The 16,930-nt window shown below is 31.8% G+C and overlaps 1 protein-coding gene across 2 annotated transcripts in view; it reads right to left on the reverse strand.

The window, feature by feature from the left end:
- The window catches only part of LOC114333661 (teneurin-a), a 499,544-nt gene that overhangs the window by 41,455 nt on the left and 441,159 nt on the right, over positions 1-16,930 (reverse strand). For both annotated transcript variants that reach the window (XM_050653925.1, XM_050653924.1), the window contains 2 exons: positions 4,430-4,619; positions 2,171-3,467 (listed from right to left, as the gene is read on the reverse strand). In XM_050653925.1, coding sequence (XP_050509882.1) covers positions 2,171-3,467; positions 4,430-4,619 — 1,487 coding nt within the window. The remainder of the gene's footprint in view (positions 1-2,170; positions 3,468-4,429; positions 4,620-16,930) is intronic.

The raw sequence follows: 16,930 nt of genomic DNA on the forward strand, positions 1-16,930 counted from the left end.
TTTCATTTCGCACTTTCTGCACCATGGTTCATTCACCCTACCTAGTTTCTATATATGGTTTATTAAACGGCAATGTTCAGTCACCATTACAGTGACCGTTTTGATCTCTTAAACCTGGATCTTGCGTACCAAAAAAAGTTGATTAATAGCAAGGTGAAAATTTGTTAATAACTTAAAGGTGTCTAGTCGGACAAACTTTGATGCATGGGAACACTGGAAGAGGGAAAGTTTTAATTGTGGAACAGGTTACAAGTTTCGGAAGTCAGACTACGAAACGTCCCATTACATGTATTTTGGCGGACAGAACTTCCATTTAATTTGTTACCATTTCATTAAACTCTCATTCAAAAAATCAGACTGGTGTTTATCACTAACTGAGCATTTTAATGAGTGGAACACGAAGAACATGTCAAGTGACAGGAATCATGTTGGTTAGTAATGGCATGAGAGTTTAATGACAGGGTAACAAATCAATTGGATGTTCTGTCGGACAAAATACATGGGACGTTTTCGTAATCTGACGTTCCAAATTTTTAATCTGTTCCACAATTAAAACTTCCCCTGTTCCAGTGTTCCCGTACATCAAAGTTTGTTCGAATAGACACCATTAAGCTATTAACAAATTTTCATCTTGCTATTAATTAACTTTTTTTTGGTACGCGGGATCCAGGTCTATCTCGGTTATTGAAGTTTATCAAATTGTTCGAGAGTTTTTTATTAATATTTTTTATTAGTTTTTTAGTCTGGATTTGCCCTTGAGTGGCTCTCCATTTATTTTCTCGTTTTTCGTAGCATCTTTAGTGATGCCACAGAAAGGTTCTGGGTGTTCAAAGGTTTCTCTCAAGCCTTGTTTTGCCAACATATCTGCTCGTTCATTCGCACATACTCCTTCATGACCAGGCACCCATAATAAAGACTCTTTATTGTATTTTGACAGGTTGTTGAGGAGATCTTTGCAGTTCTCTGTCAGTTTTGATTTCGTGATTGAGGTCCTTACTGCCGGAAATGCCGCTTGGTTATCTATGTAAATGTCTGTGGCTACTTTTTATTATAACTAGATAGAAGTGTTTTACTCTATCTACTCTTTAGATATGCATATAATCGATCGCTCTTTACCTTTTTATTCCCTTAATTCACACTTTTTTTTTTAAATACAGTTACGGTGTTTGACAAATGTTTGTTTATTTATAGTGATGTTCACCACAATTACTTTTAAATTTAAAAAATAGTTACTACATTACATGGTGTGGTATAACTATATTTTTTAAAATGCTACACAACGTAGGTACTTTAAATTGAAATTCATTTTAGTTCCTCATTACAACTTATGAGGTTGTAATTTGTAATGCAGGGTTTTAAACAACTCTCTGGATAAATTAAAACGTGTACAAGAACGAGTATTTCATTTTCTCAGTAATTATAAATGGGCCATGTGGAATTTTATATTCCAAATAAAATGAGTGTTTCAAATAATTCTGTAAAAATAGTAAAAGGTAATACGAGGAAAAGAAGTATCCATGTTTCACAAATATGGTCTAAAGGTAATAATATACTCTCTCTAAGATGAACTACAAAATTTATTAAAAATAATTGTAAGATTAAAATACTTGGACGCGTTTTGGCTCAACACGAGCCATCATCAGCAACTACAGGAACAACCAACTAACAGGAAGAAGAAAAAAATGTATTACTCTGGATCAAGTGAAAATATAATATAGGTACACATTAAAAATTAACTAAAATTATACCACTTTACATTTTTGTGATTATGAAATAGTAATTGATAGAAAAATTGTTTGAGGAAGTGCTCTTCTGGAGAATCCATCTTCTGATTACACCTTGTAATTCACAAGTAGGATTATAAGATAGATTCTCCACAAGAGCACTTCCTGGAAACAATTTTTCTATCAGTTACTATTTCAGAATCACAAAAATTTAAAGCATAACATTTTTGATTAATTTTTAATTGGTATGTTGTATTTTAACTAGATCGAGCCTCAGTGATTCTTTCTTCTTCCTGTTGGTTCATTGTTCCTGTAGTTGCTGATGATGGCTTGTGTTGGGTCGAAACGCATCCAAGTATTTTAACCTTATAATTGTTTTTAAAAAACTTGGTGCTTCATCTTGGACAGAGTACATTTTTAAAGGTAATAAATATGTATAGACTCACCCGTGTATATCATGACTAAACTCCATTCTAAACACTTCCATTCCATGAATAGTTAAGGCAACTCTGGTCTCCAATAACCTAGAGTTAACAGTACTGGAAAATAAAGCCGTACCATCATAAACGTTGGTTTCGTTAATTCTTAGTTTGATTATTTTAAAAGGTCCTATCATCTCTAAAGACCCAGTCTTATGGTTGTACCCCAAATTATGCTGGGGCAAGTTTTGACCACCGATTCTGCCTTGGGCAGTTATAAGTCTATAATTATTGTCATAGTCGTAGGTAAATTTTGCGTTGCTGAGACCCGTTTTGGCACCAAAGTCTATCCGTTCTTCCAACAGTAGACCTCCAGTGTATTGGTAGTCCCATCTATATTCGAGATCAGTCTCCACGTGGTTTACTTGGCTGGGTAGACCCGAAGTTTCTGAATACTGATAAACTGTTTTGCCATCTCCGTGAACAACTTCATTCAGTTTGCCATTGTCGTAGTACCTGTACACGATTTTGGCACCTTCGCCAGGGAAAACTGTCTGGAGCAGTCGTCCAGAGTTTGTGAAATGTTGGAGGTATGATTTGTTGCTACCAGGTGGAGTGAAGGTAGCTCTAAGGAAACCTAGGGTGGGTTGTAGGCTAAAGGAATATTTGGTACCACTTGGTAAGGTCACGTGTCTAAGGCCGCCATTATCATCGTAACTTAAGGAAAAACTTCTTTGACTAGCTAATGTGATTTTTGCTAACATGTTTGTATCGTCATAAGCATAAATTTGAGTACCATCTAAAGGACTGGTAACCTCAGAAAGTAATCCATGGCGGTCGTAGCTGTACTTTAGTTCAGAAACGCCCCATTTCCAACTGTCTATTCTGTTAAAATGATCATAAGTAATATTGACGAAATCAGCGCCATTGTATGGTGTGTACAATAATGGAAGTCCTGCTGGATCGTAAGTTATTGTCAACAACGGAAGCTTATCGACATCGAAAAAAGTTTCTTTACTTGTAAACTGATCAAATTCTATTCCCAGTATTTTCGTATGGTTAACAAACAATTCCCTGTATAAGGTTTGCTGTGGATTGCGAACATCACCAACGAGACTGAACGAGGTTGACATCACGTTTTCTATACCATCTCCGAACAATGTAGTTTGTTCTGACCAGACTGGAAGAAGTTCAGCTTCAACCGGGAGTGATGCTTCTAAGAGTGGATGACGAGCTATAGCGCATACTTTCATTGATCCATCGTAAGCTGATTTAAGAGCTACTGTGGAGTTGGTGAGGGTCAGGACTTCAGTTACTTCTTTTCCTGAAAATAGGCAGTAATCTTTGTAGAGAGTGGATAAACAGTCAGTTAATACTATACAGTAATATTAGAAATTAATTAAGAGGAAACAGTAGCGATCAACAGGTAGCTAAAACGCGTTCCAAGATTGCGGCTGTAATTTTGAATATTTTTCGAGATATTTGGCACACATATTCGTAATATAATAAAGAATGGCGCTACAGAGCCCAATTTGAAAAATATATTAATATGTGGAAATTACTCTGTAATTAAGAAGAACAAAAAAATACACTTTCTTCAAATAAACTTTTTTATCCGATGCCTAGATTTTGTGTCATTTTGGAACTACTAATGAAATAAAAAATTTTAGTAGTTCCAAAATGACACAAAATCTAGGCATGGGATAAAAAAGTTTATTTAAAGAAAGTGTATTTTTTGTTCTTCTTAATGGCGGTACAGGCTCATTTTTTTAATATTGTATTTAATTACAGAGTAATTTCCACATATTAATATATTTTTCAAATTGGGCTCTGTACCGCCATTCTTTATTATATTACGAATACGTGTGCCAAATATCTCGAAAAAATATTCAAAATTACAGCCGCAATCTTGGAACGCGTTTTTGCTACCTGTTGATCGCTACTGTTTCCTGTTAATAACAGAAAGAAGCAGAAACATATATATCACAGAAAGTGGCAGAATCGAAGACTAGGCAAAAATTCTTTATATACAGGGTTTACCCTTTTAAAGTTTTAAAAATTCTTAGTTTCGGACAAGTAAGTTCTTGGGAAAAGAAATATAAATCCAAATACTTCGTTCTCAAGGCGAAGAACTCGATAGTTTTGAACAGAAGTTAAGGAAAAATGTAAACAGAAGAAAAAAGCTTATGTGTATCTAGAAGTAATTTATATCTAGTCTTAAAGTTAAAAAATAGTAGTGTTGAATGATATAGCACTTGAAAGATATTTATAACTTTATATACTTACTGTCTATGCTCAAAACATGCTTGTTGGCTTTTCCGCTAATGCTTAACATATTTGGCGGTCTACTGACCGATACTTCTAAGCTTCCTTGATCTGAAATCTTCGATGTTATCTGTAAAGTCTCACCACTGGGTAATATTACTCCTGTTACACGACCTAACCAGTCGTATTGGTATATAACTGTTTCACATCCCTGAAAAAAAGAGAGCAAATAAATAAATTTGGAAATTGAAAAAAAAATTGCAACGTATATTTGCAATTCACATTTTATATTCAATGTTTATTATAAAAGGCTATTGATTTTGTTGTTGACATACATTCGCATGTTTTTGCAAAACAAATTTTGCAATCCATCTTTTGCAAAAAAAAATCATATCTTCAAAGTATTGCAGAACTGAAAATAAAGCAGATAGCAAGTTAAAATTTTTTTACGTGTAGAAGAATACTGTACCTTTCATTTGCGATTTTCAAAATTAAAATCGATTAACTACCACGGCGTCAGGAATTTTTTTAAATAAACATTAATTTTTGGTGCTACGCGCAGTACAGCGGTGTTCTATTCACACAAGTTGTTTTCCACCAAAATTTCTTTCAATCTTTATCTAATATATTATTTTCTTACTCTATATTTTGTTGTATTTTAATATTTTAATTCCACAAAAATCAAACTAATTTGATTATTGTTTGTGAAATATTGTTTAAATAATTGCATATACAGTAGAACCCCGTACATCCGAACCCCGCGAATCCGAACTTTCGGCAAATCCGAACCAACGGAAAGTGAAATAAAATTTAAAAATTCAAGACAAAAACTTAAAAACATGTTTATTATACAGAGTAAAGCCAGAAAATTGGACAATGTAGGATTACTATCACTTTGACATTTAAAATTTCTTAAAAATAAATATTATACTTTAATATATCGGTTTATAAAGTGTTTATAAAAGTTAAACACAAACTTAATTTGGTTCTCTCGTAGTCAACTTGAGTCCAAAAATATTGTCCACACTCTTGCGAGAACGTTTCGCTACTCAAAATCACAATGAAAGCTTTGAGCTACTAGTTAAGGCTAACTTTCGGATAATCCGAACTTTTCGGAATCCGAACAGGCTGTCCCCCCAATTAGTTCGGATTTGCGGGGTTCTACTGTACTAAGTTAGTATAAATGGTTGAAAAATGTAAAATGCGAATACTTGTTTTTTATGGTTTTTTTCGCAATTATTGCTATTTTGCAACAAGGGTGACAATTTTAAAAAATTTTAACCAATCGTATATTGCAGAAAATTTAATTACGCAGCTTTTATATCCGTGCAACTTTTCGCGAAAATGAATACTTTTAAAGTTATAATAAAAAAACGAAGAAAAAATCGAATTTTTCCTCATTGTTTGACATTTTGATTATTTAAACAATGTTCCAGACCTTTTTGGATGGGACGATAACTCAAATATTATTGTATGAGTTATTTTTAAGCAATTTCTGCAAAAAAATATGAGTCACCTCTCAACATCCAAATGTACTAATATTTTTACAGATGCGCCCTGGTTTAATATGGCTTCTATTGTCATAAATCATACCTTTCGTTCGTATTCCACTCTCTCAATATTGTCTCCACCAAGAAATTGAAGAGTACTGTGGACAGAGGTTCATTTTTGCTTTAAACGCCTTTTAAATTCAAATTTTCCTGTTAGGCTTCCTTCCACCCTTACTCTATTGTCGGTCTTCATTAAGGTCATTTTTATTAGTCTGGTTATCCTTTACGGAATTCCAAGTACCCTTAGGGTCTGGTACAGACGTCTTCTTATAACGGAATCGTAAACTTGTTTGAAATCCATAAAGAGGAGGTTTAACGTTAGCTGTTGATCGTACCTGCTGCTCTGAATCATTTTTGACACGAATATTTGATCTATGGTGGATCTGCCATTTTGAATCCTCTCTGCTATTCACCAAACTGCTCGTTTAAGTGCCTTTCCAGTCTGCTTCTTATGATTCTGGCGAGTACCTTATATGTTACATCTAGAAGAGGGATACCTCTATAGTTTTCGCACACTGCTCTATCTCCCTTCTTATGAATGAGACATACTATTGACTCTTTTCATACTTCCGGCATTTCCTTCCCCAGATGTTCGTCAGCAGGTTGCAGATCTGCGTTATAAGTGCTTCTCCATCCATCCATCCAATGGCACTACAGCCCAAATCGAGCCTTGGCCTCCTTCAATAAGCTTCTCCAATCATTTCGATTTACCGATGTTCTTTTACCGCTATAAGTGCTTCTGCCCCTGATTAATTCTGCATTAATACCATTGCTGCCTGCACTTTTATTGTTTTTCATGCTATTTATGATTTCTCTTATTTCTTTCACGGTTGAAGTCTCCATTGTTTCCGCTGGGTCGTTCAATTCCTCCACCATTTTCACTCGCCAACATTAAATAAATAATTTCATGGAAATATTTTTTTCGAACTAAAACGGGATTTTCGCTTTATCTATAACAGATTGTGAGTAAAATATTTTTCCACCTACCTCTACCGAAAGTATACTTTTCCGGACCTGATTGTAGGGAGCAAAGTTGTACTTTTCCTCCTTAGGGAGGAAAAGTAAAAGTGACGTCATGGTATTTCATTCATGAAATGTAACTTTTTGACGCCCTGTATAATATCTTTTTTCTATTACGTAAGTTTCTATACATTTTAACGTTTATTTATAAAACACTCTGTATTTTGCAGAATAGTAAAAAACAGTAAATTGTTATTTTGATTTAACAATGTTTACATTATTAATTTGACTTATATTTGACAGTTGACAGTTATATTGTACGTACTTGTTAGTTTTAGTTCTAATAAATTTTGTTGGTTTATATATGTTGTTACATAAATAAATTAAGTAAAAATGAAAAATGACTTGTTATTTGAGGAAGGTGGAAAAACCATATGTATAACATGGGAGTAAAGTGCCTTTTCCTCCCTTGAATGATTACTGCCCTCCGCTACGCGTCGGGCAGTAAACTTCATTCTCGGGAGGAAAAGTAGCACTTTCCTCTCTTGTTATACAAATAGCTATAATGACAAAGCATAATAAAATATAGATATTTCATTAGCGTTAAACCATTACACAGTATTTAAACAGATATTTTAATTCTTGATGTGTTTAGTAAAACTGCTTACAACTAAAGTTTATTAAATTTTTCCATCCAAAACTTACTCCATTTAAGAAGTATGTAGTATAATGCGACATTTTACAATTATTTTTTGATCTTTTCCCAATAAACTCAACGATATTTTCCTTTCTAGAGACGATATGACCATAGAACTATAAAAATAGTTTATTATACAGTCGTCAGCACTAAAAGCCTGGCAAACATTTGGCTCAATTCAATTTTGGTAAAACGTGCAAGCAAATTTGGAATAGTTGTCGTCTTTTGGCCATGAAGATGCTGGAGAACAGTGTAATCATCGTTCGGTTTTATTAAAGTAGATTTAGTGTTCATAATACTTTTAACTTATGGGGTTAGTTACCTACATAAGAGACTCGAACAGAAAGCAGGAGCGGATTCAATTTTATTTATTGGCATATTTTTTTTTATTTAAACACAGTTATTTATACGATGAAATTTGCTAATAATTTATAAGAAATAATAATTATTAAGTATCTGAAAACTACGAAGAAAGGATTCAGTAAAAATTATTGAAAGAAATGTAGCCTAGTAAAATAAAAAAAGTCAAAATGTAAATTCGTACAGGTTGAAAAAAATTTTATATCAAAGTTTAGGTGGACACAAAAGATATTTTCAAGAAAGTATCCAAATCATACAAGGGGATCATTGTTTAAATAATTAAAAACTGGTCATTTTGGCAAAAAAATACTTCTTTAACTGCTGAGTTAATTCACTTATTAATGAAGGTCTATGGGATTTTTTTTTGCAAAGTTGAAGGGTAAATATTTCACATAAGACTTACTAAATTAAAAATTTGATCCCCTATTTATTTAAATAATTGTATATAAATCTTTAAAAACAAATTTGCAAAAAATTATTTTTAGCGTTTTAAATAAGCACTATAAAATATCTTATTTTACAGGAGAAGTTGCGCTATATTATCAGTATTAATAAAAAAAAATTGGTCGAAAAATATTTAATATTCTTTGAGATATTGAATTTGTTTATTAAATGTTACTATATTTTCAATTGCAAAAACGCGGTTGTTGCCAAAGAAATATTCACCTGCATAAGATCTCATTATTTTTATTTTTATGTATATTTTCGATAAATGTATTGATAAATTCAAATTTCAATTAAACTCCCCCCTAAAATGGCATTTGAAAATTATTCAAATTTGTTTATAATTTGTTTTTTTAATAACGTCGCGGGGATTAAGTATTTTGAAATTCCGTTTCGATAATTGGGTTGCTGGGAATTTTTTACTAACTAACAAAATTGTTTTGTCGTTTTTTCTTCTTCTTTTTTTTGAGTTATATTACTACGGGCCCTTTTAGGGTTAAATTTCATTAATAATGTCGAATCACTGAGTTGTAGATTCTAGACCTAAAAATATTAAGATTTAACTAAAATCTCTTAAATAAAATGTGGCTACTTACTGAGTTACAGGGTGTTTTATTTAAAAAATTTGTTACCAAGTACTTTAAAACTATTTGACGTATCCTTATCATGCTTGGCAGAAAGTGTGGCTATTATACACCTTACTAAATTGTGATTAATAAACGTTTCTAGCTAGTGCCAGAGGCGTACGACAGGGGATAGTGAATGATTGACACTTCCCAAATTCCACGCCACTGAGTAAATTACTATTTTAGCGAAATTTTTCGATTCTCCAATACTTTCTACGTAAATAATATACTTGGCATAGTATGTAAATAACTTTATTGGCATCGATAAAGTCATCAGTTTGCGAGATATTGGAAGTTTAAAATGAATGAATGAATCAAAATAACTATGCCGTTTCATTTTTAACGTCCAATCTGGAAAACTAATCGTTACCAGTAAAGAGTATATTATTTACATAGAAAATATTGGAGAATCGAAAAATTTCGCTAAAATAGTAATTCCCTCAGTGGCGTAGAATTTGGGAAGGATCAACCATTAACTATCCCCGTCGTACGCTTCTGGTATTAGCTAGAAACTTTTATTTATCACAATTTAGTAGACTGTATAGTACCCACACTTTCTGCCAAGTATGATAAGGATACGTCAGATAGTTTGAAAGTACTTGGTAAAAATAATTTTTAAATAAAACACCCTGTAACTCAGTAAGTAGCTACATTTTATTTAAGTGATTTTAGACCAATCATAATATTTTTAGGTCTATAATCTACAACTTAGAGATTCGGCATTCTTAATGAAACTTAACCCTAAAAGGGCCCGTAGTAATATAACTCCAAGAAAAAAAAAAAGAAGAGGCAAAAAAGACAAAAAAATTTGTTAATTAGTGAAAAATTCCCAGGAACCCATTTATCGAAACGACATTTCACAATATTTAATCTCCGCGACGTTATTAAAAAAACAAATTATAAACAAATTTGAATAATTTTCAAATGCCATTTTAGGATAAAGTTTAATTGAAATTTGAATTTATCAATATATTTATCGAAAATAAACATAAAAATAAAAATAATAAGATTTAATACAGGTGAATATTTTTTTGGCAGCAACCGCGTTTTTGCAATTGAAAATAGAGTAACATTTAATAAACAAATTCAATATCTCAAAAAATAATAAATATTTTTGGACAAATTTTTTTTATTTATACTGATAACATAGCGCAACCTCTCCTGTAAAATAAGATATTTTATAATACTTATTTAAAACGCTAAAAATATTTTTTTTGAAAATTTGTTTTTAAAGTTTTATGTATAATTATTGAAATAAATAGGGGTCAAATTTAATTTAGTAAGTCTTATGTGAAAGATTAACCCTTCAACTTTGCAGAAAACAATCCTATAGACCTTCATTAGTAATGGAATGACCTCAACAGTTAAAAAAGTATTTTTTTTGCAAAAATGACCCCTTTTAATTATTTAAACAACGATCCCCTTGTATGATTTGGATACTTTCTTGAAAATATCTTTTGTACCCACCTAAACTTTGATATAAAATTTGTTTCAACCTGTAAGAATTTACATTTTGATTTACATGTAGTGTAATTTTATTTTACTAGACTAATGAATATTTCACGGAGTAGCTTTATGGAATATCCTGCAGAAAATAGGTGCCAATAAAAAATTGTCCTTGGTCATTAAAAGGCTTTGCAAGAACACTAATAATTATGTGATTAGAAAAAATAACTATAAGTATCACTTCTATTGAGCAACACAGGTCAATTTTCCGTTGGAATTTACCACGCTAAACAGACAGGGTTGTGAATTGCAAATTTTAGAATTCCCTCGTATCTTCTTTGTTTCAGCATCCGTCTGGATTGCAATTTAGAAGCCACGGAGGTGTTACCAGGAAAACGGTCCAATAAGTTTTCAATTTGATATTATTTTAAATATTTTTAAATATTGTATTTGACTGAAAACTTTGACTTTTAAATAATTATAAATTTGAATCATTTAGAACATTCAAACATTAAATGGGTTAAGACAGAGAGAATGATTATGAATCAAAAACAAAAGTGATCGTATTAGCAGAATAAGACGAAAAAATGAAAATAATTAATACAATCGAAATAGAATAAGAAAATTACAAATAACAAATGAGCGACATGGCCATTGCCGTGACGTATAAAAAAAAAGGATTCATACCATAGAAAGGAAGTGTCTAAGGCGAATTTGAGGAGTGAAAAAGGGACCGATTAATAAGACACAATTAAATTAGTGAGGATACTTAATGACTGCAGTATTCTCCTTTTCATGAACATTTTTCAGTGCGTCACAAATTATAGAAAAAAAGGTAAGTCCGTGATAATACATATTTATGACATTTATTCTAACGTGACATTTTAGTTAAATCTGACAGTTGTCAAATTTTATTTTCAATTTGGAATAAAACCAAATCAATTGTGTCTATTGCATTTATAAAATGGTATTTTCTTTCATTTGTATAGTCTTATAAATTGTACAGATTATATTGATAATATTATTATTTTATTTAATAAATAATTCTTTTTTGATTATGGCGCCATCTATCGACAACTAGAATAATCACTGAACTAGAATAATTACCGAAGTATTCCCAGACGTGCCTTTTTTTCTGTCACATACAATTTAATGCGTTAGAGAGAAATCGAAAAACTGTGACGCACTGAAAGATGATCATGAGAAAAAGAATATCACTGATTACCTGCAGTAATATGCAGATGGATAAGGGGATCCCTGGAAAATAGCATAGTAATATCCAATCTGGGTAAAGAAACTTTGGCAACGTTGGACAACCTTGGTAGATTATTTTATCAAAACTCTGTACATATACAATAAGTAATATAATAGTACTTTTACTGTTTAAAATATGCTGACGATATTGCAATCGTCATCATGGGCAAATTTCCTCTGGTTGTATCTGGGAGAATGCAAACAGTCCTAAATATAGATGATAACTGGTGTAAACAAGAGGGACTGATAGACAATGCTCAAAAAACAAAAATTAGCTTCACAAAAAGATGGAATTACAAGGCCTAAATCCATCGGTGCTGGGAGGATAATATATTCCATTTGTCAAAGAAATAAAATACTTAGGGGTAAATTTTGATCATATGCTTAAATGGAATACTCACAAAATATCTAAAACTATATTTTGATGAACTGACATACTGAAATACACACAAAAAGCTACAATGACCTTGTACAGATGTAGAAGAATGTGCGGTAAGAATTGAGGGCTTAATCCCAAAATGATATAGTTATACACTGGGGTTGTTAGACCAGTGATAACCTACAGGTCTGTGAGATGGTGGACAAAGATGCAGCAAGTGGAAACAATAAGGCCGCTAAGTAATACGTAAAGGCTAACATGCCTGTAGATTACGGGGGCCATAAAAACAACTAGCTGTCAACAAAACTTGCTAAATCTACCACCTCTTCATATCTTTATACATGGCGAATCCAGAAATGTGAAGCACAGATTAATACATAGACAGCAACACATAAGCCAGGCTCATAGTCCTGACAATAGAAAGGAAATCGAGGAGCTAAAAGCAGATATCGTAATAAGGCAACATAATCATCGATGCAACAGCTACGAGATACGGCTTTGAAAATCAATATAAAATTATATACCAAATAGGGAAGACTGCAAGGACGGTGTACCCATACAAGCGAACGCTATCTGGTACACTGATCGCTTAAGTATCGTAGGTTGTAGGACCGGTATAGCAGGGGCTCCTACTAGGAGCAGGTAGTGACAAACCAAGGGATATATTTCCCAGTAAGTCTCTTTAAGGATGCCACAAGTTTCCATGCGGAAATATCGGCAATCCATCACTGCGTGAAAGAAATAGAAGGTAAAAAATAACGTAGCGTTCAATTGCCATCTTCACAGATAGCCAGTCAGCGCTTAAGGCACTCAGTTATTTAGAGGTCAACTCTAAGCTAGTATAGAATTGTCTGGGTGCCCTAAATAAACTAGGAGACCGTAGCAAGGTTACGGTAGCATGAGTATCGGGGCAAGAGATTCAGATGGAATGGTCAAAGAAGGTTCATTAATACCAATTAGTGGACCGGAACTCTTCTGCGGCGTTGCAAAGGCAGCAACAAGAACGGCTACAAGAAGGTGGGTAGCTTACAAATCTCTAAAATGGAGGAGGAATTAACCAGGATAAAGACAGGTAAAACAGTTCATTATACAACATTCGCCATAATTTAAGGCAGACCTAATAAGCAAAGACAGAAAAACAGTGAAGGCCATAGTAGGTCTGCTATATAACAGGGCACTGTAAGCTGAATAGGCAGATGAAGCGGATTAGACCTGGATCCCGCGTACCAAAAAAAGTTGATTAGTAGCAAGCTGAAAATTTGTTAATAGCTTAACGGTGTCTAGTCGGACAAACTTTGATGTATTGGAACACTGGAACAGGGGAAGTTTTAATTGTGTAACAGGTTAAAAATTTGGAACGTCAGACTACGAAAACGTTCCATGTATTTTTTCGAACAGAACTTCCAATTGATTTGTTACCATTTCATTAAACTCTTATGCAAAAATCAGACTGATGTTTATCACCAACGGGGCATTTTAATGAGTGGAACACGAATAACATGTCAAATGACAGGAATCATGGTGGTTAGTAATAGCAGTCTGATTTTTGCATGAGAGTTTAATGAAATAGTAACAAATAAATTTGATGTTCTATCCGACAAAATACATGGGACATTTTCGTAATCTGACGTTCCAAATTTTTAAACTGTTCCACAATTAAAACTTCCCCTGTTCCAGTGTTCCCGTATATCAAAGTTTGTCCGACTAGACACCGTTAAGCTATTAACAAATTTTCAGCTTGCTATTAATCAACTTTTTTTTGGTACGCGGGATCAAGGCCTAGATGTGATTGGTAAATGGTGGTCTATGCAGAATATGGCAACTAGAGGAAGAAACGGCAGAGCATATTTTGTGTTACTGTGACAGTCTGACAAATGTGCGATTCATTGTATTTCGAACTTTATTCCAAAAAATAATATATTAGGTAATTTAAAACTTTTCAAGTTATCAATTATTCCGATCTGTCTTAATTTGATATATTTGTCTAATCTTTAATTATCAATTATACTCTGGGCTAATTAGCAAAATTCATGGAATAGTTATTTACCAGCAATTTTATTGCTGGAATCGAATTATAAGATCCTATATATTAATAATATAGGTATGCAAAGTCCGCAGATGGTGTGCTACTTTTTTTATAAACAAAATGGCGCCGAAAAATCGTATTTTTTTCAATTATTGCTCTATAACTCCGAAGATTTTAACTTTACAACAAAAACACTTAAATATAAATTGACCGCAATTAAATTCTGCATAGAGATAAGTTTTTCACCATTTGCTCCGACAAAAATTTTCCTCGGAAAATGCGGGTTTTCCTAACAAAAACCGTAATTTTCAAATAAAGTTTTAGGTAAGTAATTATTTATCAATAATTAAATAACTTAGTGACATCAAAGATTTCTTGGTATAGATTGTAATTCCAGAAGCCGGTGAAAATTAAACGAATATTTTAGCAACAATTCAATTGTTAATTAACAATTTACAATAATAACCAAAATAATCATGATACATTGATCAAACTTATAAAGATTATAAAGACGAGATGCTTGTTCAATATTTTATCGACAAAATATAAATTTTTCTTTTTTTTGCATAATCTTTAAAATTTGAAAAAAAAAATAGTTATAATACGTTGGTCTAATTAGTAAAGTACAAAGAAAGGTTATTTACCAGCAATTTTATTGCTTTAATCGAATTATAAGATCCTACATATTATTAATATAGGTATGCAAAGTCCACAGATAGTGTGCTACTTTTTTTATAAACAAAATGGCGCCGACAAATCGTATTTTTTTCAATTATTGCTCTATAACTCCGAAGATTTTAACTTTACACCAAAAATACTCAAATAAAAATTCACCCCAATTTAATTCTACATAGAGGCATGTTTTTCCCGATTTGCTCCGACGAAAATTTTCCTCGGAAAATGTGGGTTTTCCCAACAAAATCTCGAATTTTCAAATAAATTTTTTGGGCCAGTAAATATTTATCAATAATTATATAGCTTAGTGAAATAAAAGCTTTCTTGGTATAGATTATAAATTCAGAAGCCGGTTAAAATGAAACGAATATTTTAGCAACAATTCAATTGTTAATTAACAATTTACAGTCGCAATAACAACCAAAATAATCATGAGACATTGATCAAACTTAGAAAGATTATAAAGGTGTGATGCTTATTTAATATTTTGTCGACAAAATATAAATTTTTCATTTTTTGCATAATCTTTAAATGTTTAAAAAAAATTGTTATAAACAAATTAACATTTCTTAGAAATTGTTTATTATATTCTAATTTTAAAAAATACTTAAAATGCGTATTTCATAGGTCTTGAAAATGAATGCTTTTAAAAAATTTTCCAACCGTTTGCAAAAGAGTTAGGAAACAGCAAAATAAATATACGATATCTCCATTGTTTATAATTTGTTTTAATTGTTTCAAAGCTTAAAAGTGAGTCTATGGTACAATCTAATTACTCACAAAGAATGTCAAAAATTAGTGCAATGGTTATATTTTAATCAAAGATTAAAAATACTTTTTTCTGTAATTTTAGCGCGAAATTAAGCTTGATACAGAGCCGGAGATAAAATGTTCACTCGAAGCGACTGACACGCTTAAACTCGCGTGAGTTGTGTATGTGGGCGGGTAGCTACGGTACTGTATTATTCTACTTTCGCGCGTGTAAATTACAAAAAAATATATTTATAATCTTTAATTAAAATATAACCATTAAGCTGATAATCGATATTGTTTTATAAATAATTAGCTTGTACTTTAAACTCACTTCTACGCTTTGAAAGAATTAAAAACAATTATTGACACCGTAGTAATCGTATGTTTACTTTGCTGTTTCATAACTTTTTTGCAAATGGTTGCAAAAAAGTTTTAAAGCATTTATTTTCGAGATATTTGAAATGCGCATTTTAGCTATTTTTTAAAATTATAATATAATAAAAACTTTCTGAGAAACGTTCATTTGTTTATAACTATTTTTTTTAAACAATTAAAGATTATGCAAAAAAATATAAAAATTATATTTTGTCGACAAAATGTTAAATAGGCATCTCATCTTTATAAGATTTCAAAGTTTGATCATTGTATCATAATTATTTTGGTTATTATTGCGACCGTAAATTATTAATTAACAATTGAAATGTTGCTAAAATATTCGTTTAATTTTCACCAGCTTCTGGAACTATAATCTAAGTCACCAAATTATTTAATTATTGGTAAATAATTACTTATCTAAAACTTTATTTGAAAATTAAAGATTTTGTTGGGAAAACCCGCATTTTCCGAGGAAAATTTTCATCGGAGCAGATCGGAAAAACACGTCTCTATGCAGAATTTAATCACGGTGAATTTTTATTTGAGTGTTTTTGTTGTAAAGTTAAAATCTTCGGAGTTCTAGAGCAATAATTGAAAAAAACACGATTTTCGGGCGCCATTTTGTTTATAAAAAAAGTAGCACACTATCTGAGGACTTTGCATACCTATATTATTAATATATAGGATCTTATAATTCGATTCCAGCAATAAAATTGCTGGTAAATAACTTTTCCCAAAAATAGCCTATTCTCCGATAATCAGCCCAGACTATTAAGGAGGGAAATAGGTTTAGAGGTTTAAAAATTTCAAATTTTTGGAACTAGCATGAATCGATAGTATTACTATTCAAGAATGTGTTCTGAAAATTTCAAAGCAAAATTCGAAGTCCTTCAAAAATTATGAGAATTATACGGAGCACGCTCGCGTAGAGCGCAATCTATGAGATTTTTTCAAACGCGTTTTTCTCGAAACGACTT

This window comes from Diabrotica virgifera, chromosome 6, assembly GCF_917563875.1.
Source record: "Diabrotica virgifera virgifera chromosome 6, PGI_DIABVI_V3a".
NCBI classification, from domain to species: Eukaryota; Metazoa; Arthropoda; class Insecta; order Coleoptera; family Chrysomelidae; genus Diabrotica; species Diabrotica virgifera.